This window comes from Microtus pennsylvanicus, chromosome 9, assembly GCF_037038515.1.
Source record: "Microtus pennsylvanicus isolate mMicPen1 chromosome 9, mMicPen1.hap1, whole genome shotgun sequence".
In the NCBI taxonomy this organism is placed as follows: Eukaryota; Metazoa; Chordata; class Mammalia; order Rodentia; family Cricetidae; genus Microtus; species Microtus pennsylvanicus.
The window spans coordinates 52,547,414-52,570,927 of record NC_134587.1 but is presented as its reverse complement, the minus strand read 5'-3'; the positions used below and the strand labels follow the sequence as shown (position 1 = coordinate 52,570,927).

General features: G+C 40.4%; 1 protein-coding gene across 14 annotated transcripts in view; it reads right to left on the bottom strand.

The window, feature by feature from the left end:
* Positions 1 to 23,224, bottom strand: part of Dennd1a (DENN domain containing 1A) — a 545,127-nt gene extending 521,903 nt beyond the window's left edge. For 11 of the 14 annotated variants that reach the window (XM_075986075.1, XM_075986079.1, XM_075986090.1 and 8 more), the window contains exon 1: positions 22,938 to 23,192. In XM_075986075.1, coding sequence (XP_075842190.1) covers positions 22,938 to 22,954 — 17 coding nt within the window. In that variant the 5' untranslated portion in view covers positions 22,955 to 23,192. Of the gene's footprint in view, positions 1 to 22,937 lie in introns of all 14 variants that reach the window. The other 3 variants (XM_075986076.1, XM_075986082.1, XM_075986085.1) reach the window with 2 other exon arrangements.
* Between the last annotated feature and the right edge of the window lie 290 nt (positions 23,225 to 23,514).

The following is a 23,514-nucleotide window of genomic DNA, read 5'->3' as shown; positions in this document are numbered from 1 at the left end:
AAGGCTACAACCATCTTGGTAGTTCATTAGTCAGGTTAGCCTTGTTCACAGGCTTCATAGTAAAGAATAAACAGGTTTTAAATGTAACTTTCTACTAAAGGAACACAGAAAATGATTTAAGAGTTATAAATGCAAGTTGTAAAGGTATAAGTAAATGATTTAAAGTATGTAAAGATGTTTTGGACTTCTGTCCCCTTTCCATGCTATTGTTACACTGGGATTTCAGAGGTTCAGAGTTTTAGCATTGATAAATGGAGTTCTGATAAACTGATAGAGCACTGACTACTCACTATTCAGTCACAAGCTCAAGATTTTAAATTTCTTTTGGTTGTCTTCTAAGTATAGACTTAAAGAAGTGTTTCATTGGGCTAAAACCAGGCTCTCTAGACATAGGAAAAATATTCATGCCTTTAACCCAAAGCCATAGCCTTTGCTATGACTCCAAGATGTGAATCTGTTCCAGCTGTTTTACAGACACCTGTATGTTCCTGGGGAAAGAGTGCTGGTACTGTATCAATGAATCTGGCCTGGTGGAAACTAATATCAAATCATTCCACAAACTGTCTGAAAGACTTCACCAATACAACCAGGGGACATCTCCATCCCATTCTTCCTGGCAGTCTTCACTCTTCCCATAGCTAGGCCTGATTATAAAGCAGGTGGTTTAATAATCTATTTTTTCTTCTAGCACTTTGTCTTGTCCACTTTCTCCAAGAACGTATTAATGAGGTCTCCATAGTGCCTGTTAACTGAATGCTTCTTCACCCCATCTCCCACTGAGCTCAGATGAGTCCACCAACATCTAACTCCCCCTCCCCACATTGTTTCATGCCAACAGGAAGTATGCAGATTTGAACCGGCAACCATGTACCCAAAAAAGATCAGGATGTTTATTTGACTGAAACCTCTAGCTTACACTTGAATGATTCTCTCTCTCTCTCTCTCTCTCTCTCTCTCTCTCTCTCTCTCTCTCTCTCTCTCTCTCTCTCTCTCTCTCTCCCCCTGCCTGCTCAGAGTCTGTGAACAAAAGAAGACACTAAAAAGCCTAGTTCCAAATTCTTGTTGACTATGGAAACTTCCTCTGGTTGCAGTCAACAGACCAAATCCCTGCCCAACCATTCAGCTTTTGAACATATTTGAGCACAAGCCCAGCTTGTGGCAGGCACATCATCACCCCTCACCTGCAACCTATAAAGTCTCCCTGCTTTAATTCAGGGGTGCAGCTTCTCCAGATCTCTGGAACTGGAAAACTCACCCAGGAGCTGCTTTGCTCCAAAAAACTTTTTGTTATACTTTTTCAATTTGGCTTACCCTGGCCTACTGCATCAGCTGGGGGGGGGGGGGCACTATTATTGGGGAGCAAAAAAAACCTATTAAGAATAACTCAAATAAAGAGTAAAAAAACTGAATTAAATCAAGAGTAATTCAACAAATGGCTACAGAAAAGAGAACCAGAGAGATAGTGAGAAAAGAATATGAAATAGGGTTCAGAATGAGAAAGCATAAAAACAAAAGTCACAAAAGGGACAGAGTTGAGCAGTGCATGCCTATAAGGCATAAATGGTACTGACAAAAACATGTAACATAGAATTAGCACTATTCTCAAGGGGAGAATGGCATGGTGCACAACTAACAGCTGTTTTTAATGTCCCCTTTCCAGGTCCTCACCTTCCCATAGTTCTTGGATGGAAAGTAGATGAGCATTTTCCAGAATAAGAACACACTCGACACCTTGGAACAGTCCAATGACTACATTGCAAGAATAAAAAGAAAGAAACGTATATGTTTATGTTCCAGGTAAATGTCATAGGCACATCCCACCCTGTCCCCACAGCTATAAAATGAATCTGTGAAATCAGGGCAGAATTCATAGAGCAGCTGTCTGAGCAACCTATAGGATGTAAACAGTAGCAGCTGGGTAGAAGACTTCAACTCAAAGTACCACCAAAACTGAGTGAGTGGTCTACTTTTTCTCCAATATCCCACAAGATGGAACCAAATCAGCCCAAAACTAATGTGAGGCCAGCTAACTCCAATGCAGGCAGGGAGAGCAACAAGTCTACAGGCGTTCAAAGGACCGTTTTCTCCAATCAGAAGATATGCATCTATCTTCTTCTCTCATGCTAGACTCACACAGATGCACACATGAGGATGTATGAGGGTACAGCAAAACAGGACTAAATAAAGCCCTAACACTGTCTGCCATAACCAAAACTGAGAGAGAGGGAAATAGTACATATGAGAGTTTAATTCCAGAACTCCCCTCTGAAACCACTGACAGCATATGAAAGCTCAATGTCCTCTACGTCCTCACTAAGGAGACAGCCAGTCTTCATTTTAGCCATCGTATCAGGATTATACAGACTTTCTCAATGTAATTTTAATTGGCATTTTCCTAATAAATAATGATACTAAGCAGTTTCTCATGTGCTTACTTGGAATAATGTACTTATCTTCCCTTATTACATGTCTATTCAAATCTTAGGTTGTTTGTCTTAGTAAGTCATAACATATACAATATATGTTTTACATGAAGGCGGCAGTAAAAATCAGAAGAGCTAGTAAAATATGTAAGATTTTTAGAAATCTGTAAGTTGTCTTTTCATTTTCTTAATAGCATACTTTAAAAAGCAAAAGATTTTAATTTTGATAAGGCACAAATTATTCTTTTATACTTTATTTTTTGTGTCTACTTAAAGTAAATTTAAGGTTTAAGAAATGGCTCAGTGGTTAAGAACACTTGCTGACTTGCAAGAAAAGGAGTTCAGTTCCCAGCACCCACACTGGGCAGCTCAGAGTCACCTCAGCTCCAGGAGAACCAAGGCCCCTCCTCCAGCCTCAGTGGACAGACACACACAAATACACAAAAATGAAAATAAATCTTTTTTAAAAAAAATAATAAAGTTAGCAGTAGTTTAGAACAGGATAGAGAAATGAAAATACTATAGGGAGGAGGTATCAAAGACAATGCTTTCTGTATTGATTTTGTAAATAAATGAACACCTACTATTAAAACTATCTCTTCCCTTGGCAGTGGTAGCACAGGCTTTAATTCCAACAAAGGTAGGCGGAGCTCTGTGAGTTCGAGACCAGCAGGTCTACAAAGTTCCAAGACAGTCAAGACTACAAGAAACCCTTCTCAAGAAAACAAAACAAAACAAAAAACAAAAAACTATCCCTTCAAAGAACATCAACAACCCACCATGAAACCAAGTTACCCTTCCTAGATTCCCATTTCCACTGAACAAACACAACACTACTTAATTCGGTCTCTTCCCCTGGATTTAAATCTTAAATCTCATTTTGCTCTACTCAGTCTTGAAATAATTTTCACAGCTTCACCTTTTTCACTCATGCCAGTAATTTCCAAATATCTACCTTCTCTTCCTGGTAACAGTGGCAGTCAAAATTTATTAACAGTCTTACTATGTGGGAGGCCCTAAGTAATGTTTTAACTGTGTGCTGTGTATCTTTCCTAGAATGTCATTAGTTTACACTCAACAAAATCCATTCCTCTGGATATCAAGGCCAATTCTTCCTTCTCGTTTCAGTTTCTGTGAATGGTTCTTTAACACTCTTATTGCAAGATAAACAAATGGGAGTCCACATTCTCACCCCCAAGATAGGGCACCTATGACAGATGATGTACATATCCACCAAAGCTCAACTTGGAGAACCAATAAATTTACTGGGCTTTCTTACAAAGCATGGGTGACTATAAAACATCTGCACCAATAAGAGTCTCAGGCCAACATAAATGATGACCTCTCCATAGCTGCATGGAATCTTCCCTTCAGTTAACCTCCCACCCTCTGCAAATGCTGCCAAGATCACATGCAGCTGGGGTATAACTATATAAAGCTGGCAGAGACACTTCAAGTGAAGGTCTGATGATCCTCACTATCCCATTAGACAGGGTAAATAGGCCCAAGCTCAAGAGGCACTCCTGCTTCTGATGAAGATGGTAATTAATAATGGTATACTGAGAAAAGAGCACTCTACAGCTCCCCAATGGGAAGGTGTGGTCGGTCCTCATTCACTACAGCTTCCTGTGTCTCTCCCACAGTCAATTAATTTAATGGTTATCCAATGTACTTTCCAGAAATGCTGGAGGTTTTAAACGGCCTTTTCTCAATTTGCATTTTAAAATAAGGTAATGTAATTTTAAATTTTCTTACTGTAAATTGTTCTTAACCCATCCTCACCTGTTAGTCACTATTCTGAAATACAATATAAAATAGCATCTGATTTAGAGGACATGTTGTTTGAAGTTTAAAATATAAATATTTCATAGCATTTCACAGAACACCATGACGCTGAGGTATTCCACCACCTGAGCATGCTTAAGCACCACTGAACTAATAATTTGCAACTTATATTCCTGCTAAAGTGCTCTCTCCTGTGCAATGTGAAACTTTTCCTATAAGGAAGTCAGACCAAGGTGGAAAGGCCAGACCAATTTGCCCAAGAAAATACTAAGAAGTGGGCCATGAGGACACCATAAATTTCTTCCTCCTTAATTCCAAGCCCTAACTACCCATCCTGTAGTGTCAACCAACAGACAAGTAGACAGAAGCAACTTTCAGTGATGAGTGAACAGAGGCTGGTTTTATATTCTAGTCACAGCAATCAAGATAACCTGGACTGCTTTTTCCAGTTAGGCCAGCGTTCTAGATCACCATTCTCTGCTGATCCCCAGTATTTACTATTTACTGCAGAGATACAGCCTAACAATGCAAGCCTTAAAAGAAGAAGGAAGGAGGGAGGGGGAGGGAGAAAGGGAGAGGGGGAGAGGGAGAGAGGGAGAGAGAATGAGAACACATAAATATTTATAATCCCAAAGAGAATTGCTAAAGTCAAATTATTTGAGGATTATCAGTTACATGGAGCTATCACAAACATAAACTGAGGGAGTTAAATTTGTGTACAGATTCCCGATTTAATGTTCTTAAAAATAAAACTTGGGGTTAGATATGAGGGTGCACACCTTTAGTCCCAGGACTTAGAAAGCAGAGGCAGGTGGGTGTCTGGTGTGGGAGGTTCTTCTGTCTGTGTGTTGCTTTTATTGGTTAATGAATAAAGAACTGCTTTGAGCCTATGGCAGGGAAGAACAGAACTAGGCAGGGAGAGGTAGGCTGTATGCTGGGAGAAAAAAAGGTGGAGTGAGATGGATGCCCCAAAGGTACAGAAGAACTTTGGGTGACTGTCCAGGTAGTGAGATGTCTCTGTCAATTCTAGAGTTTTGAAAGTTGCTTACAATGAACTTATTGTTTACTTAGGTAATACTATATCCTTCTGGAGTCTTTGATGGACTTGAAAAATTTATAGTTGTAGTTATAGTTTTTCTTAATTATGATAAAAGATAAAATAGACATAAACATTGTAACTGTAATTCCTGCTTGATACCTGTTTTGTTATATGTAATTTTACTATGTTAAAGATTTTCTTTTCGTTTAAACAGAAAAGAGGAAATGGTGTGGGAGGTCCTTCTGTCTGTGTATTGCTTTTATTGGTTAATGAATAAAGAACTGCTTTGAGCCTACGGCAAGGAAGAATAGAACTAGGCAGGGAAAGGTAGGCAGTATGCTGGGAGAAAAAAGGCGGAGTCAGAGAGACGCCATGGATCTGCCGCCAGAGACAGACACGCTGAAACTTTGCTGTTAGGCCATGACCTCATGATAATGCACAGATTAATGGACATGGGTTAAGTGAAGATGTAGGAATTAGCCAATAAGAAGCTAGAGCTAATGGGCCAAGCAGTGATTTAATTAATACAGCTTCTGTGTGATTATTTCAGGTGTAAGCTAGCTAGGCAGCAGGGAAGAACAAGCGGCTCCCTCTTCCAACAGATCTCTGTGCGTCTGAGGCCAGCCTAGTCTACAAGGCAAGTTCCAGGACAACCTCAGCAATATACTGAGACCCTGTCTTAAATAAATAACAAATAAATGAAATCCAAAGCTAGTGAGATGGGTCAGAAGGTAAAAGCATTTTGTGACCAAACCTGATGACTTGAGTGGAAAAAGAAAACTGATTCCAGAAAATAGTTCTCTGGTCACTATACATGTACCATGACAAGTGTGCACACACATAAACAAAACACAGACCACACATAAATGTTTTTAAAAGTCAACATCAACTGGAAGTTATAGCACACTTTCATTCCAGTTCTCAGGAGGTGGAGGCAGGGAGATCGCTATGAGTTCGAAGCCAGCCTGGTCTACAAAGTGAGTTACAGGACAGTCACAGTAGTTACACAGAGAAACATCTCAAAAAACGGAAAAGACATGATGTCTATTAGGATGTGCACTGTCCCCTACAGACCAATGAGTCTGCCCTTCCTCCTGCCCTCTATCTGCCAACTAAAGAGTCCTAAAGTCCCTTTGGTTTCCTACCCACGGCCTGAACACTGATTCCCAAACTGTTATCTTCAGTTCCCATCTTAGTTTGAGTTTCTATTGCTGTGATCAAACACCATGAACAAAAACAACATGCACAGGAAAGGGTTTATTAGGTTTATACTTCTATACCACAGTTCATCATCCAAGGCAGGAACTCAATCAAGAGAGGAACTCAGAGGCAGGAGCTGATGAAGAAGCCATAGAGAAGTGCTGCTTACAGTTTGCTCAACCTGCTTGCTTACAGGAGCCAGAACCATCAGCCCAAGTATGAGTATGACCCTACCCACAATGGACTGGGCCCTCCCCACAATCACTAATTACAATCACCCTACATGCTTGCCTAGAGCACAGTCTTACAGAAGCATTTCTCAATTGAGGATCGCTCCTCTCAGATGATTCTAGCTTGTGTCAAGTTCATATAAAACTAACGAGCAGTTTCCATCCTGCACATGAGTTTCAGATCCAAATTCTAACTCTAAAAGCTCTCTATGTATAGTAACATGACACTTAACATAACCCAAATCAACCTAGCCATTTACTCCAGGAAATGTCCTCCTTTATGACCTACATCTCCTGGCATTTGTGTGTGTGTGTTCACATGTGTGTATGTGTGGTGCCATCCCCAAAGTTAAAGTTGAGGGGAAATTCTGTCACCCTAAACATCAATGCCCATATAAATTATTAATCAAGGTTGAGAAAGAATGCATTTGTTACCTATGCTCAAGAACTCGGTTTACTTTTTAAGCACTCAAAATCCTACGACCGGAACTTGTGTTCCAGCAAACAAATTAAAGCAAAACAAAAGCTCAGGGACCAGGAGATAATGGAATCAACTCAGTAAAGTAATGACAGTGGTCTTCCAGGATTACAATACAGCTGACTACATAGACTGAAATAGGAACATGAAGGGATCTTGGAAGGCAAGGGGAGAGCCTCCATAAAATCACGAGCACCATTCTTTCTTTCTTTCTTTTTTCTTCTTCTTTTTCTTTTTTTGAGACAGGGTCTTTGTATTATGTAGCTCTGGTTATCCTGGAACTTGCCATGTAGACTAGGCTGGCCTGTTGTAGTGAGAGGCAGAGGGCCACTTCCCGCCATCCAGCTCCCGGCCACTGGCTAGCTTTACCCAAAATAATTACACAGAAACTGTATTCTTTTAAACACTGCCTAGCTCATTAGTTTTAACCTCTTATTGGCTAGCTCTTACATATTGAGCTAACCCATTTCTAATATCCATATCACCACGAGGTGGCTTACCAGGGAAGATCTTAACCTGCGTCTGTGTCTGGTGGGAGAATCATGGCGACTGCCTGACTCGGCTTCTTTCTCCCAGCATTCTGTTCTGTCTACTCCGCCTACCTAATTTTCTGTCCTATCAAAGGCCAAGCAGTTTTTTTTAATTAATTAACCAATGAAAGCAACAGATAGACAAATGACCCACCTCCATCACTGGCCTCAAACTCAGAGATCCACCTGTCTCTGCCACTATGACCAGGCTCACACAAGCACCATTTCAAGTTTGGAAAAAAGGGGATAAAAGCAAATAATGTCAGAATAAAAAAAAAAAAAAGATGGTGACGAATAAGGAATCTAGAAGAGGGAAACGAAGGGAAGAATACTATTCTATGAAACAAGTACCCAAAGTTGATGCCAGACTTTCCTGTCTCGCACAAATAAATGCAACCCTTTTTAAATATAGATCTGAAGCTAGTAAAAAAGGTAGGGAAGCATAATGTTAAAATTCTGGATGAAATGTAACAAAGTTCACCAGACCCTAATGTTAACATTCTTCTCCAAACAAGAAGAAAATATTCTAACACCCCAGTAGAATTAAGTTCTTCTATTTTAATATTCACAACAAATATTCTATTTCTGGAGTTAACACAGGGAAGAAGTACTGAGAACATGGCTCTGATCACACATCAAAATTTAAAGGATCATGGCACATGCCTATAATTTCAGCATTCGTGAGGAAGAGGCAGGAAGGAAGATTATAAATACAGGGCCAGCCTTGGCTACATAAGTGAAATCCTGTCTCAAAACACCAAAACAAATGAATACATTTTCTTAAAATTAATTTATCACATAAAGTAAAAGTCTAGTTTAAAGAAGGTAGAACAGCAAGCCTGGGTAAATTCTTCTCCGTGCCTTACAAAGTACTGAATCAAGAGATGCTGCTAAAAGTTAGTAAAACAATAAAGAGGTTCTAAGCATAATTAACCAATACCATAATTAACATAATATAAATATAAAAAACAATGAACAAAGGCTGGGAATGATAAGGTTCTTAAAGGTGTTTGGTTCAATCCCTAGAACTAAAGAGTTTCAGGGAAACACAAAAGAAAGAAAACATAAAGAGAAAAGCACTATAAAGACATTCACTTTTCATTTTAGGGAATCAGTAATTACTGTTTGAGATTAATTAACAGAAAGAGTTATCTAGGATTATGGGTGAATCAACAGAACTACAAATAAGACCAGCTAACAGTGTTTGTCGCCAAACAGGACTGGAAAAAAGCAGGGCAGAGGGTTTATTGTTCTTCATGCAATTGATTTGGTTTGTAACCGTGTACTTAAAACTTTGATTGTTAAAAATTTTGAGACAGAGTCTCATGCTGTACCAGTAAGCCTCAAACTATGTAACAGAGGATGACCTTGAATTTCTGGTCTTCCTGCCCTTAATCTGAGTACTAGGATTTCAGAGAAGCATCACAGAACCTGGTTTATGCCACAATGATGATCAGATCTACGGCTTCCTGCATGCTAGGCAAGCACTCTACTGAGTTATATCCCTAGTCCAATCAAAACACTTTTTAAGGTCTGACAAACACATTCTGCTGACAAAGCTGTAAGGTTAATGGCACTCTCCTGTGACAGTGTGAGCGGACACAAATCATATGGAAAAGATTATCTAGGAAAATTACAGATTTACTTTTTGGGAATCAAACCAAAAGTTTTGGACATGCTAGCTAAGTTTCACCAATGAGCTACAATATCCCCAGCTCCAAACTTACTATCTGACCCACTATTCCATCCTAAAAAGTACAATATTTATACACACATATATGTATTATATATGTGTGTGTTTATTTTTGCAAGATCTATAGCTTGCATCTGTATGAAACAGGCTGAAAAAATCATGGTCTATCTAATGAATGGAATATTATGCTGTTTACAGAAAAAGAAGGGTGGTTTCTACACATTGCTAAGAGTCATCTCTTTTCTGAATGAGTCAAAGGGAGAAGTAAGCTGAGACTGTTCCTACGTATTTGAAGGCCTGGCATGAAGATCCATGAATATACTACCTATTTGCCTTTCTTCTTCACTTTTACCAGAATGACATATTAAAGTCTAAAATCAAACTGGTTACCTACAGAGAACAGAAGGAAGGGAAACAGAGGAGGGATATGGAACTTTTATGAATATACCTGTTCTGTAGATTTGTCTTTGAAACTATATTATGTACAAAGATAAAACAAATTAAATTGTCTTTTTTTAAAGGAATTCCAGCCGGGCGGTGGTGGCGCACGCCTTTAATCCCAGCACTCGGGAGGCAGAGACTGGCAGATCTCTGTGAGTTCGAGGCCAGCCTGGTCTACAAGAGCTAGTTCCAGGACAGGAACCAAAAAGCTATGGAGAAACCCTATCTCAAAAATCAAAAAAAAAAAAAAAGGAATTCCAGCAGTTCCTTCCAGAACTGCAGCATGTGGCTCTTTTAGGTCTGCCTTTCCAACTCAGAGAAACTTAACTTTGTCTTTATCTTCTTTCTTTTTCTAATAGTAACCACAGTTTCTTACATTTTTTTTCTCTGAAGCTACTTACTCCTACTTCTTCCATGTGGTTGCTTACAAATAGCATGGTTTTGTCTTCCTTTTCTCCATCTTCTTCCTGGGGCAGGTTCTAAGATTTACAGGTTGCCTGTCCTAGGGTTGTTCATTTAAATTCTAATAAAATTGTCCTTGAGCTTAAAAAGTTAAAAAAGCAACTTCTCAAAAGATTAAAACTACTTTTGTGGAGACACAACCACAAAGAAATTATTCCTATTTGTTTTAAAAGAGTAATTTGACTATACATTTTTTATGAGATATGCCCCCATGGACCAAAACAAACAAACAAAAAACTCTACCAAATTAAATAATGAGTCTTCAAGATGGCTCAATGGGTAAAAACACTTTCTGAGCACTCTATGTAAAAAACTGGACACAGTGGCTGCATCTGTAATCACAGCTACAGTATTCACAGAGTCAAACAGGAAGCAACAACAGAATTGGCTGAAGCTCAGTGCAGTGACAGAAAGAACTAGAGAGACCCTGCTCAAAAACAAGGTGGAAAAAGAGAACCAATTCCCAAGGTTTTCTCTGATCTCTACATGTGCACCTTGGTACATGAGTGTCCTCACTTTCTTTCACTTTCTCCCTCTTCCCACTGATATTTGGGGATGGGGGGATAAAAATAAATCTATAATAATAGTCTTGAGAAACTGCTCAGTGATTAAGAGCTCTTGTAGGCTCATAGGATCCAAATTCAGCACCCATACTGAACAGCTTACAAGCATCTGTAATGCCAGTTCCAAGGGAGATGGCTCAGCAGGTAAATATACATGTTTTGTAAGCCTGATGATGACCTGAATTCAATCCCTGAAACCTACATAAAGGCAGAAAATGTTTAACTCTACAAAGTTTTCCTCTGACCTCCACATGCACACTGTAGCACACACACTCATGTACATACAGCATATGCACAACAATAATAAATAGTATTAAAATAATAATAAATATTTCAGTAGTCCTACTGCTAGAGGCAATGCTAGGGCTGCTACGGAGTAGCCTGGGCATGACAGAAAAAGCCAGAGTTGCTAGAAATTCGGTACTCGAGCACAGTGTGGGAGACTGAGATGTAAAGGTGATGGAGGTAAATAAAACTGTTGTATCTGGAATTGGGAAAGATCGTATGAACACAGCAAACAATTTCACATTTCTACTGTTATGTTACAGCAGGTCTCACCATGTACCTCAGACTAGCCAGGAACTCACAATCCTTCTGCCTCAGCCTTTCAAGAGCTGGGCAAAAAGGTGTGCAGCACCATGTCCAGAAATACTTAAGTGTACACACACACACACACACACACACACACACATTCTCTCCAGACCCCCACCCAGTTTTGATCTCTGGAAAAGCCCAGAGATGACTGTCACAATAGCAAACCTTCCCACACTGAAAAACAAAACTAAAACCCAGACCAAGATTAGTAAGGCCATTTCCCCCCAAAAGCAAGCAAGTCTCCCAAGAGAAATGGTGGAATACAGGTCTGGAGTAAGAAACACTTAAATGACCCTAGAACAGCTTATGGCAAAAAGAAAAAAAAAATGTTAGAAACTCATAAGACCCTAGCAAAAGGACTTCAAGACTCCAAGGAAAAACAACAAAAAGGGGAGAAGGGTTACAAATTTAACAGATGACGACATGACAAAAACAGAGTACGACATTTGACCACCCTAACCAGGGACAGAAGCAGAGAGAGAACCGGATCATGAGCCGCCTGGTAGAAGCAGCTCTTACCACTTAAGTATTCTTGCCAAGAAAATAAACTTGAATCTCATCAAATCACTCATTCTAATTACTAAGTTAGAGAAATATAAAAGAGGAACATATTAAATAAACCATGAGGATGCAATGAAAATTACATAGAAGCAATAGTTAATTTCTTTAATAAATAAATTGCAGAGTCAGGAATGGTGGCACATCTTTAATCCCAGCACTTAGGAAGCAGAGGCAGGCAGATCTCTGTGAACTTGGGGCCAGACTGGTCTACACAGTGAGTTCCAGGACAGCCAGGGCTTTGTAGAGAGACAAGAAAGAAAGAAAGAAAGAAAGAAAGAGAGAGAGAGAGAGAGAGAGAGAGAGAGAGAGAGAGAGAGAGAGAAAGAGAAAAGAAAGAATGAAAGAAAGAAAAGAGGAAGAAAGAGAAAAAGAAAGAAAAAAAGAAAAAGAAAGAAAGAAAAGAGATACACAACCAGATAAAGTATATAAAATCAGTATATTCAAATCTTTTTTAAAATGGGAGGAGGAGCAAGACTTGCCACCTGAACAAGCTTGAGCCCTGAGTTCCATCCCCAGAACCCACAGATGCAAGGAGAGAACCAACTCCACAAAGGTGTCCTCTGACCTCCACACACACATCATATGAACCATGGTGAATCCACATATCATACATTAGTAATAAATAAAGCAAAAAAATAAAATAAAGAAGCAAAAAAACATAAAATGATAAACAGGTATTTAATAATACTTTTTAAAAAAACACTTGTAAAATTTTTAGGTGTGGCATCATTGTTTTAAAAAGATCTTTTAGCTCTTTCAGTGACAGGCAAATATTTACAAATGAAATGTGTTTTTTGGAATTTGATTCAGAATAATCAGGGGCACCGGGAGGTGGAAGAGGTAGAACTATAAATGGAACTTAAATCCACAAATTACCAGATTGAAACTGAGTGATAAGAGTGATCTGGGGACTTAGTATGCTGCTCTAATTTTACAGATGTGTATTTTCCAACATAAAATCATTTTAAAACTCTAAGCACCATGGAAAATGATTGAACAGTGATACCAGCTAAAACAAAGTATAAATTATTGATGTAAGGTTTTTAGAAAATGGAATAAAAATGTCCAGTATTTATAGGAACATAAAATGTTTTTTTTTAAGTGTTGCAATTCTGATTATTTACAAGTTCACCTGATCTCTTAGTAGACTACACGCTTTCCTTTCTCCCCAGCCAGCAAGAGGAATAATGATTTTCAGGCATCCGAATCTCCAGGCTTCAAATAAATCCAGTAAAATATACCACATATCTTAACTGTCTCACTAAAGGAAGCAAATACATTTAAAAGAAAAAAAACTACATCACTGTAAAAAGAAACATATTTACTTGCATTCTTTTGACCTTTTTAAACTTCAGGTTTTCAGATGACAGCATGCTTTATCCTCAACAAGCAATACTCGTGATAGCTGTCATTTACTAAACAATCACATCTCTGCTGGGGACTAAACCAGAGACCACACACATACAAGCGCAAGTACCTGTGAATGCTCTCAGGGCTGGGGGAGAGACTCAATTTAGCACTGAGAATACTGCAAATAAATTTTAAGCTGGTTATGTTATGTAAATCTTTGTGAGGGCAGGCTGATGGTTCAGCACCATATCACCCCATCCAGCTTCTCACACCCCTTGGATTAGACTCAAACAGCATCTTCTCTAGATTGGTTTCCTTCCTCCCATTTATTCATGAGACCTAAGCAAGATCAATGCAACATCGCTGTAATCTTTCCTGTGGTTTTTACACATCAAAAGGTGTTTCTTTCTGTTGCTCTATTTTTTCTAAATCTGCCATGGACATATTTTCATCTTGAAGTTGGAACCAGTTCACTTTAAGTCTTACTTGTCTACTAGAGTTCATAACTTCACTGTGTAGCTCTTAAAGACTCCTTCCTTCCTCTGATCTGTGGTGGCACACACCTTTAATCCCAGCAACTGGGAAGTAGAAGTAGGTGGATTTCCAAGTTTGGTCTACAGAGTTTCCGGACAGTGAGGACTACATAAAGAAACCTTGTCTCAAAAAAAAAAAAAAATCCTTTTTTTACTTCAGACCAAAACACCTCCTCCCAATTGTAACTTTTCACTTGTCTTCAGAAATGCAAACACATCATGCAACCCATATGAATAAGTTTGCTAGAGCATCTTCACCCTCTCTGGGTCCACAGCCTCCTGTCACATCTACCTAAAATCTAAAATCTCTCTGCAATCCATTCCTTTTCTTTACAGTGCCAAGACCTCAGATCAGGCCTTCATCTTCTGCAGCATAAACTATTGTATAGTTCCACAATCCATCAGTCTTCCTTTTTCCCACACATTCTTGTCAGTAAAAACTAAGCAAGACACCTGACACGTATTCACCTATAAACTCTAATGGTTCATTACTATATTAATAAATTAGAAAATACAGAAGTCCTGAAACTTGTCATTAAAATAATCTTAAGGCCTAATATATTTTTCTCATGTTCCAATGGATCACCTTGCACAAACAAGGGATGCTACTGCTTAGTCACTGCTCTCTAACCTGCTGCTGCTGGTCTACCTAAAAGTCCCAGTAAGATCCCATCACAGCACTCACTGAACTCTTCAATGGCACGATCCTATGTTTTGTTCAAGTCCACATCCTGTAATGTGTGTGTGTGTGTGTGTGTGTGTGTGTGTGTGTGTGTGTGTGTACTTCCTGTATCTCAGCTACACTTCTTATCTCCCTCTGACTTTTGCAAAGTCCTATCTAGAATGCCTTTGTTCATGACAGCCTGATGATATGTATTTAACAGAACATTCTAAATAGTATATAACCAACATACGAATTCTTGGAATGTCACCTGTCTTTTCAACAGAAACAAATACATTTTGAAGATTTTTTTTTCTTTCCTTTGGGACACTCTTTTCTTTAAAAAAAAAAAAAAAGTTGTTTCAGCAGAGTGTGGTAGTACTCAAGAGGCAGAAGCAGGTAGATCTCTTGAGTTGGAGGCTAGCCTGGTCTACAAAATGAGTTCCAGAACAGTCATGACTATAGAGAAACCCTGTCTCAAAAAACAAAACTACAACAACAAAAATCTGGTTCTTCTCAAGTCTTAAATGCACTAATGAAAATATAATCTGAGAAATGTGTTGTTGGTGAATTTTATTATTTAACATTACAGACTATAGATCTTTATGGGACCATCAATTATGTATCAGATCCATAATGTTCTTATGTGGCACAATTGTACTTAGGATGAATGGGTATTAATTTAGTAAGAATAAAGGAAATCAACTTTGTTTTATTTGTTTCTTTCTTATTTATCTTTCCATTTCCCAACAAAGTTCTCCTAAGCAAAAAAGGTGTTGCAAATCCAGGGATTAGTTCCCAGAGGCCATGAAAAAAAAGGTTAACTTTTGAAACTGCAACCAACCAGAATTCCAGCCTGAATAAAAACATTTACCTTCCCTGTTTCAACCTTTCTGTCATACCACACTTTCCAAAGTAGATTGCAAAGGCTAAGACTAGAAGCAAAGAGTAGCACTAGCACATTGTTCAGAAAATTCATGAAAATTCAACAGGATGATCCAGGACTCCTGCAACAGAAAGCCCAAACTCTAAGGTTTTTCTCCCATTATCCTAGGTTCTTCTACAGTCTGCTGGGTCTGGGATGGAATCACTATGCTGGAAAGGGAAGAGACACAAAGAAAAGTCACATCTTAGCCTCTAGTGTCATCCCAGAGCAGGATGTTTGTGCTTTCTAAGTCACAAGAAGCAGCAAGTCTGCCTTGCACTTGGTAATGGGATCCCTTAAGGAACAGACCACACAGAGACCAGAGCAGAGCTATGTGAACCAAACTGCCCACCCATGCTCATGGAGGCAGCCTCACTCTCTCTACTCAGTGGGACATACATACACAGAGAAACATGAAAGTAGCCATGGTCTAGATAGGAAGAGGTTCAGTGGGAGAAGAAAAAGAAATGGTGAGAAACAGGATCATGTACATCTATGAAAGTTTTCCAAAATATAATTCTTAAAAAGAAGCAAGGCTGCTTCTCTGTACTTGACAATGAATGAGCTATGTCCACCTGCAAACCATAGGACTTCCATTACTATTCCTTTGAGAACTCCCTCCTTTTTTCAAGTCTCCCCTTTCTTTCAATTCAAACCTCAACCTCTTCTGAGAAGCCTATCCTTCTATTTTGACCCTAAGTTTTCACAGATTTCATTTGTACTAAATCAGCGTCCCATGAAGATACCAATTTACATCAAGTGGCACATCTGCTTTAGAAATTATTTTAAGAGTGACCAAATAAGATCTAGCAATTCTATTCATGTGTACTCACAAGAGATGAAGTAGAGGCTCACACTAAATGTTTATGAATAACATTTCACAGTGGAAAGTAGAAACAACCCAAACATCTAACAACTGATGAAGAAGGAATAAAATGTACACAATATAAACCACAATGAAAATACAAGACTCACAAAAATATCCTTAAAACCATTATGCAAAGGAACAGTAACTAGATACATCACGGGTTATATATTATATCATATGTATGACATAATAGGCAAATCTATAGTAACTGAAATTAGGTTGATTGTCTAGGGTTAAGAGTTTGGAAGAATTAGGAGTGACTGCTAACAGTTTCTTTCTAAGGTAATAAAATGCTACAGAATTAGACCATGATGGTCACTCATGACTCTGTAGAAATACTTAAAAACATTTACTTGAAAAAGATTTTATAAGACCAGGGGAGGAGCTACACACTTTTAATTCCAGCACTAGGATGCAGATGCACGTGGACATCTGTGAGTTCAAGCCTAGCCTGATAGAGAATTGCACGCCAGAGAAGAGCACATAGAGACCCTGTCTCAAAAATAAACATTATAGTATGTGAATTCCATTTTAAGAAAGCAGCTTTGAGCTGGGCGATAGAGCATGTCCTTAATCCCAGCACTTGGGAGGCAGAGGCAGGTAGATCTCTGTGAGTTCGAGGTCAGCCTGGTCTACAGAGTTCCAGGACAGGCTTCAAAGCTACACAGAGAATCCCTGTCTTAAAAAAAACAAAACATTATCATCATGCACAAAACTCAAGTCCAACGGGATCAAAGACCTCAACATAAAACCAACACTGAACCTCATAGAAGAGGAAGTGGGAAGTACACTTGAACACATTGGCACAGGAGATCACTTCCTAAATGTAACACCAGTAGCACAGAAACTAAGAAAAACAATTAATAAATGGGAAGTTCTGAAATTGAGAAGCTTCTGTAAAGCAAAGGACAAGGTCAAGAAGACAAAAAGGAAACCTACAGAATGGAAAAAAATCCTCACTAACCCCACACATCAGACAGAAGTCTGATCTCCAAAATATACAAAGAACTCAAAAAATTGGTCGTTTAAAGAACAAATAGCCCAACTAAAAAAAAAAAATGGAGTACAGACTTAAACAGAGAACTCTCAACCAATGAATCTCAAATGGCTGAAAGACACTTAAGGAAATGTTTAACATCCTTAGTCATCAGAGAAGTGCAAATCAAAACAACTGAGATTCCATCTTATACCTGTCAGAATGGCCAAGATCAAAAAAACTGATGACAACTTATGCTGGAGAGGTTGTGTGAAAAAGGGAACACTTCTGCATTGCTGGTGGGAGTGCAAACTGGTACAGCCGCTTTGGATATCAGTATGGTAATTTCTCAGAAAATTAGGAAACAAGCTACCTCAAGACCCAGCAATACCACTTTGGGGTACAAACCCAAAAGATGTTCAACCATACTACAAGGACATGTGCTCAACTATGGTCATAGCAGCATTATTTGTCATAGCCAGAACCTGGAAAAAAACCTAAATGCCCCTCGACGGAAGAATAGATAAGGAAAATAAGGCACATTTACACAATGGAGTACTACACCGTGGAAAAAAATGACATCTTGAAATTTGCAGGCAAATGGATGGATATAGAAAACATCATATTGAGTAAGGTAACTAAGACCCAGAAAAATAAATCTAATATGTACTTATCCATAAGTGGCTTTTAGACATAAAGCAAAGAAAAACTAGTCTACAGTTCACAATCCCACAGAACCTAAACAGCAGAAAGGACCCTAAGAGAGGCATACATGGATCTAATCTACATGGGAGGTATAAAAAGACAAGCTCTCCTGAGTAAATTGGCAGCATGGGGATCATGGGAGAGGGTAGGAGAGGAAGGAAGATGAAGAGGAAGGGAGGGGGCAGAGAAAAATATATAGCTCAATAAAAACAATTTAAAAACAAATAAATAAGCAAGCAGTTTTGAGATTCCAAAGACCTACAAGGCCCAACTTAAGCATGCACTAGCACTAACCCCATCTGAATCCTTTTTCACATCATCACTTCACTTCCTAAAATCTTCCCCAGGGTTCATGCTTTGCCTTCTGCTTGAAATAGTCTTGCCTAAATTTGACATGACTAATACCTCTTTATCCTTTAATTCTAAGTTCAAACATCATCTCTACAGTGAGGCCAGCCCCCACCACTCTATCCAAAATAGGATAGCTACTTGGTATCATCATCTCTTCAGCATCGTGCTTGCTTCATAACACAACTACATAACTTTATGTGAATTTACTCAATTTATCAATCAGGTCCACCAGACTGTTAGTACCACAAAAATAAGAATCATCTATTATTCCCCACTATAATCCCTGATGTCTATCACAGTTTCTCACATTTAAGTAATATTTTGATATCCCCAATAGTCCTATGCTCATACATATTTCTCCCTTGGTTAGTATCACCACTGTCACTTAACACCATCACTACTTTTACCCCTTTAGGGCTCTCATTCATCCTGCAATTAAAACACTCTCTCCCTAAAGCCTTCTCTTGACACTCTGTCCCGCCCCAGGGTAGCCAGTCTCACCTTCACTCCAGCACCTAGTCATTACTGGCAGCCCTGCCACTATAGCAATTATATTGGATTATGACTAGGATTTGAGGGGATAAGGCAGAGTGCTTTCATTTTGTAGTTGTGTCTACTACTTTAGAAAGCCTTAGCACAAAAGAAAAATCTTTTCATTTTTGTACCCCTAGAACTTGCATACTATCAGGCATAGTACCACTATAATTGATAACAGCTAACATTTATTAAGTGTTTAATGTGTGCTTGACACATCTTAGTTCTGAAGTAAGAGGGTAAATGAATTAACGGATTCCTCCAATACCAACCTCAAGGAGGTCAGTTCAATGGGGACAGCAGAATAACATATGGGCTAATGCAAACACCACAAGGCCAAAGGTGTTGGCCTACCCTGTACCTATGCCTTCAAATCTTAAAATACGCTTTTCTCAGAGTCCATTAACGTCAGGTTTCTTCAAACTCACTTAAAATACTTCCTTCCATTACTTACAACCCACTTCCTGTACTTGGTGCCTGGAAGCAATTTCTAGGATGTCACCGCAAGCAATATAAAACTGCCTCAGTTTCCTGCCGTGCATCTGCATTCTCAGTTAAACTGCCCCATACTGACCACATTACAGTCCAGTGGGATCACTCAAACACTAAATAAGATTTAAACATATCTGTCCAAGAATGTCAATTACCACTGCTCTTTTATGCCTCTAGAAAAATACCTGCTTGGCTGACAGTTTAGGTCTCCAGTGAACTACCTAAATACTGGTGACCTCTTCTTGTCACTTGCATCTGACCTTAAGCCTACAGACTTCCACGCTCTCATGTGCAAACAATGGTTAATAAACAGCACCAGTGGACAGTTGTGAGGGTTTTATGAAATGATTCACATTAAACATTGCCATGGTGCACGACAGAGACTGCTCCAGAAGCCTCAGCTTGCCAAGTCTCAACAACAGTAACATACATGCTTTATCACTGATCTTAACTCTAGTTTCACAATTTCAGACAGTATGGTTTTTTTAATCAACTTTTATTTTTTATTGTGATAATGTTAAGTCCTGCTCTCCATATGAACATTAAAAGTTTGTTTTCTGTTACCTGAAACATGTCTTTCTCTGATATTTCTGGCATAAAATACATCTGATATTCTTAATCACTTGATAAGAAGATGTAGAACAATCACTTAAGTTCCTAATATGGGCCTGGAAATCACATTAACCCTGTGTTTACTGTTCATAATAATCCTGCCGGTCCCTTCTCCCCTAGGAAAATCCAGATTCACAGATATACCAGAAATCTCAAGGTCCAAATCAGGAGCAAAAGGAGAGAGAGCACGAGCAAGGAACTCAGGACCGCAAGGGGTGCACCCACACACTGAGACAATGGGGATGTTCTATTGGGAACTCACCAAGGCCAGCTGGCCTGGGTCTGAAAAAGCCTGGGATAAAACCGGACTCGCTGAACATAGCGGACAATGAGGACTACTAAGAACTCAAGAACAATGGCAATGGGTTTCTGATCCTACTGCACGTACTGGCTTTGTGGGAGCCTAGGCAGTTTGGATGCTCACTTTACTAGACCTGGATGGAGGTGGGGGTTCCTTGGACTTCCCACAGGGCAGGGAACCTTGACTGTTCTTTGGGCTGATGAGGGAGGGGGACTTGATTGGGGGAGGGGGAGGGAAATGGGAGGCGGTGGCGGGGAAGAGACAGAAATCTTTAATAAATAAATAAATTTATAAAAGAAAATAAAAGAAAAAGAGTTGGAACTTGCCAGGTGGTTGTAGGCAAGTGGATCTCAGTGAATTCAAGGCCAGCCTGGTCTACAAATCGAGTTCCAGGACAGCCAGGATGGTTACACAGAGAAACCCTGTCTCGAAAAAAACAAAAAAGGTGGGGGGTGGGGCGGTGGGCTGGAATTTGAACCTAGATCTGATGTACACTGTCCTTGTAATGGCACAAGGTATCAGAGATAAAGAAAATACAGATTGCTTCGGGGAGTCTAGAGATTGCTCAGTCTGCCCCCACTCTCCTATCCACCTACTTACCTGTGGGGCCTGCACACTCAGCTTCCACCTCAGTCAGGTAAACACCTTGAACACCTTGATCTGCATGACAGAATGGACAGTAGCAACCAAGGCCATTTTCTCCAACGACCTAACCTGACTGTTCTCTCACCACCTGCCCATCCATACTCCTAACTGTGGATAGAATGGCACAAATCACTGTAAATCATAACTACTTTTCATAACTTCTATATTCATACTCTTTCAATTTCACCACGGGTTAACATATTTCCCAGGCCTTTTTTCTTTTTCTTTTAACCACTGAGCGGTCAACTTTGAGGATCAATATTCTTCATACTAATTTCACACTTAATGCAATTTCATGCCTTGATAAATTCCTTTACTCAAATGCTCCCATACTACAGTGATATATTCCACAAAACATGCTTAGGAAACATACTTGTCAACGTGTTCCTGTCAAGAGCATGAGCACATGACAGCTAGTCAAGTGAACTTCTGCTTGTCTATTTTAGTGTTCACTAGAACACTTGATGCAGCTGGGCAAATCTCTAACTTTGGAACAAGAAAGGTAATCACTACTCTCTCTCTCTGCAGCTCTGAGGTGACTCTGTGCAAAGTATTTCTATGAGCTATTGACATCCAAGTTTACAGCTCTTACTTGGGAACTAGAATTTGGCTTGGAGTGCCTTTTAATACCAACAGTTCACAGACCACATCATTTTACCTCCCCAGATTCTCAGATTCCTGTTTGGGTTATGTTCTAACCCCTTCCTCCCTTTTCTATAAAAATAAAACTCATTTTATACCGCCACATTAATTTTCTAAGCAAACTTTTCTAATTTCATTCAGCAGTTGTCATAGGGCTTTTAAACACAAACTAGACACCTTTGGTAAATGAGAAACCTAATTGCTGAAGAGACTGAACAGTTGGGCAAGGGTCACACTGCATGGGCACCACCAGAACATGAGACGCAATATTTGAATAATTATTAGATTTTTGTCCATGAGGCCCTTCCTCTTTCAAACTTCCCTTGTATAATTCTCAAAATGCTGAAATAAACACATTTAACCGACTTTCCTATAAGAGATTTATGGTGTCTTGTGAATGCTGTTTTCTCGAAAAGCCTATGCTGTCAACTTTCTTTGTAAATGTCCCTACGCAATAGAGAAAAAGTGAACATTTGCTAATGATTAGAGAGAGATAAAACATCTGGGTCTGGAGAAGGGCGTGGCCAGAAGAGGTCTTGGCTGTGAGAGGAGATACAGTCCAAAGTAACACACCCAAATTGGACCACATAAAAGCTGCACTTTCCAAAGTCAACTTCCAAGTCTAGGAGGAAGCCAACAATGTTTCAATGGGTTCTGAAGTTACAAGTATCAACAATCTCACCAGAAAAGGAAGCCTCAAACAGGGACTCCAAGTAATTGAAGGAGTGAGGGAATTGCCAGATTGGATTACAAAACCTTTTCAAAATCAGGTACTCAGTTATAACCCAAAGACATCTTCCTTCATAGCCCTTGCTTGTGCGGAAACTCAAGAGGAAGAAATGGGAAAAGGCCTTCCTCTACAGGCCATCCAGCCCTTAAATCCACCAGCCCCCCCCCCCCCCTTCTAAGAACCTCACACCACTTCTGTAATGGCTACAGGCCTCAAGCAGTCAAGTTTCAACCTCTCAGAACCTGCCAACTCTCAGGATCGCCCCCAAACACACCCAGGTGGGAACTTAATTCCGGAAACCTCTTTCCTCCCAGTAGCTGTACGACCGTTTTCTGGGGTACATCCCACAGCGGGAGCCTCCTCGTCATGTCAGCGGTTCCCTCTATCAGGTGAGGAGAGGACATCTCATCACCCGCGACCCTCCACCGCGCACGCACCCCGTCCCTGAGCCTCCCGCATCCCCATGGCAACCATCCCCCTCCCTGCTTGACGCGTCCACGCGGGGCGCCCCTCCGGTCCCGGCAACAAGTCCCCCAGCGCGGCCCGCGGCCTGCAGCTCGAGCCCGGCCTCACCTCCCCAGCGCCCGGCCCGGCTCCGCCCGGCAGCACTCACTTGATCCTGGAGCCCATGGTCCCGGGGCCTCCTCATGGACCGGCGGGCCCCGCTCGGCGCTTCGCTGGCCGACCGGCCTCCCTCCGGCGCTCTCTCCGCCCCTTCCTCCCTTTCCTCAAGCAGGAGCCCGCCCGCTCGAGGGTGACTCCCTCGCTGCCGCTGCTGCCGCCGCCTCCCGGGGTTAAAGTACTCGCTCCTGCCCAGAGAACGCCATGGTCGCCGGCGCGCGTACTCGGAGCGCGCCACCCGCACCGTCTCTCACACCGCCGCCCCCCCCCCCCGTCCGCGCAGCCGGCCGCGAGGGCTACTGGGAAGTGTAGTCCGTTCGCGTGGGTCTTCACTAGAAAGAGACATAGAGATTTCTGTCCCATTGCTCTGGCAGAATCCACACAAAACGCCCTGAAGAAACTTCCATGGTGACCCCTGAGGCTACTGAAGAAGCCTTTATCCACGCCAATGTGGAGTCCTCTTGCCAGGCCAAAACTTGGGGTGTCTGAATTTGAGGGAGGCATTTGTCCTTCCCTCACATATGCTTTAACTCAGGAATCCACAGCAACTCCACTTTCACTAAGTAAGA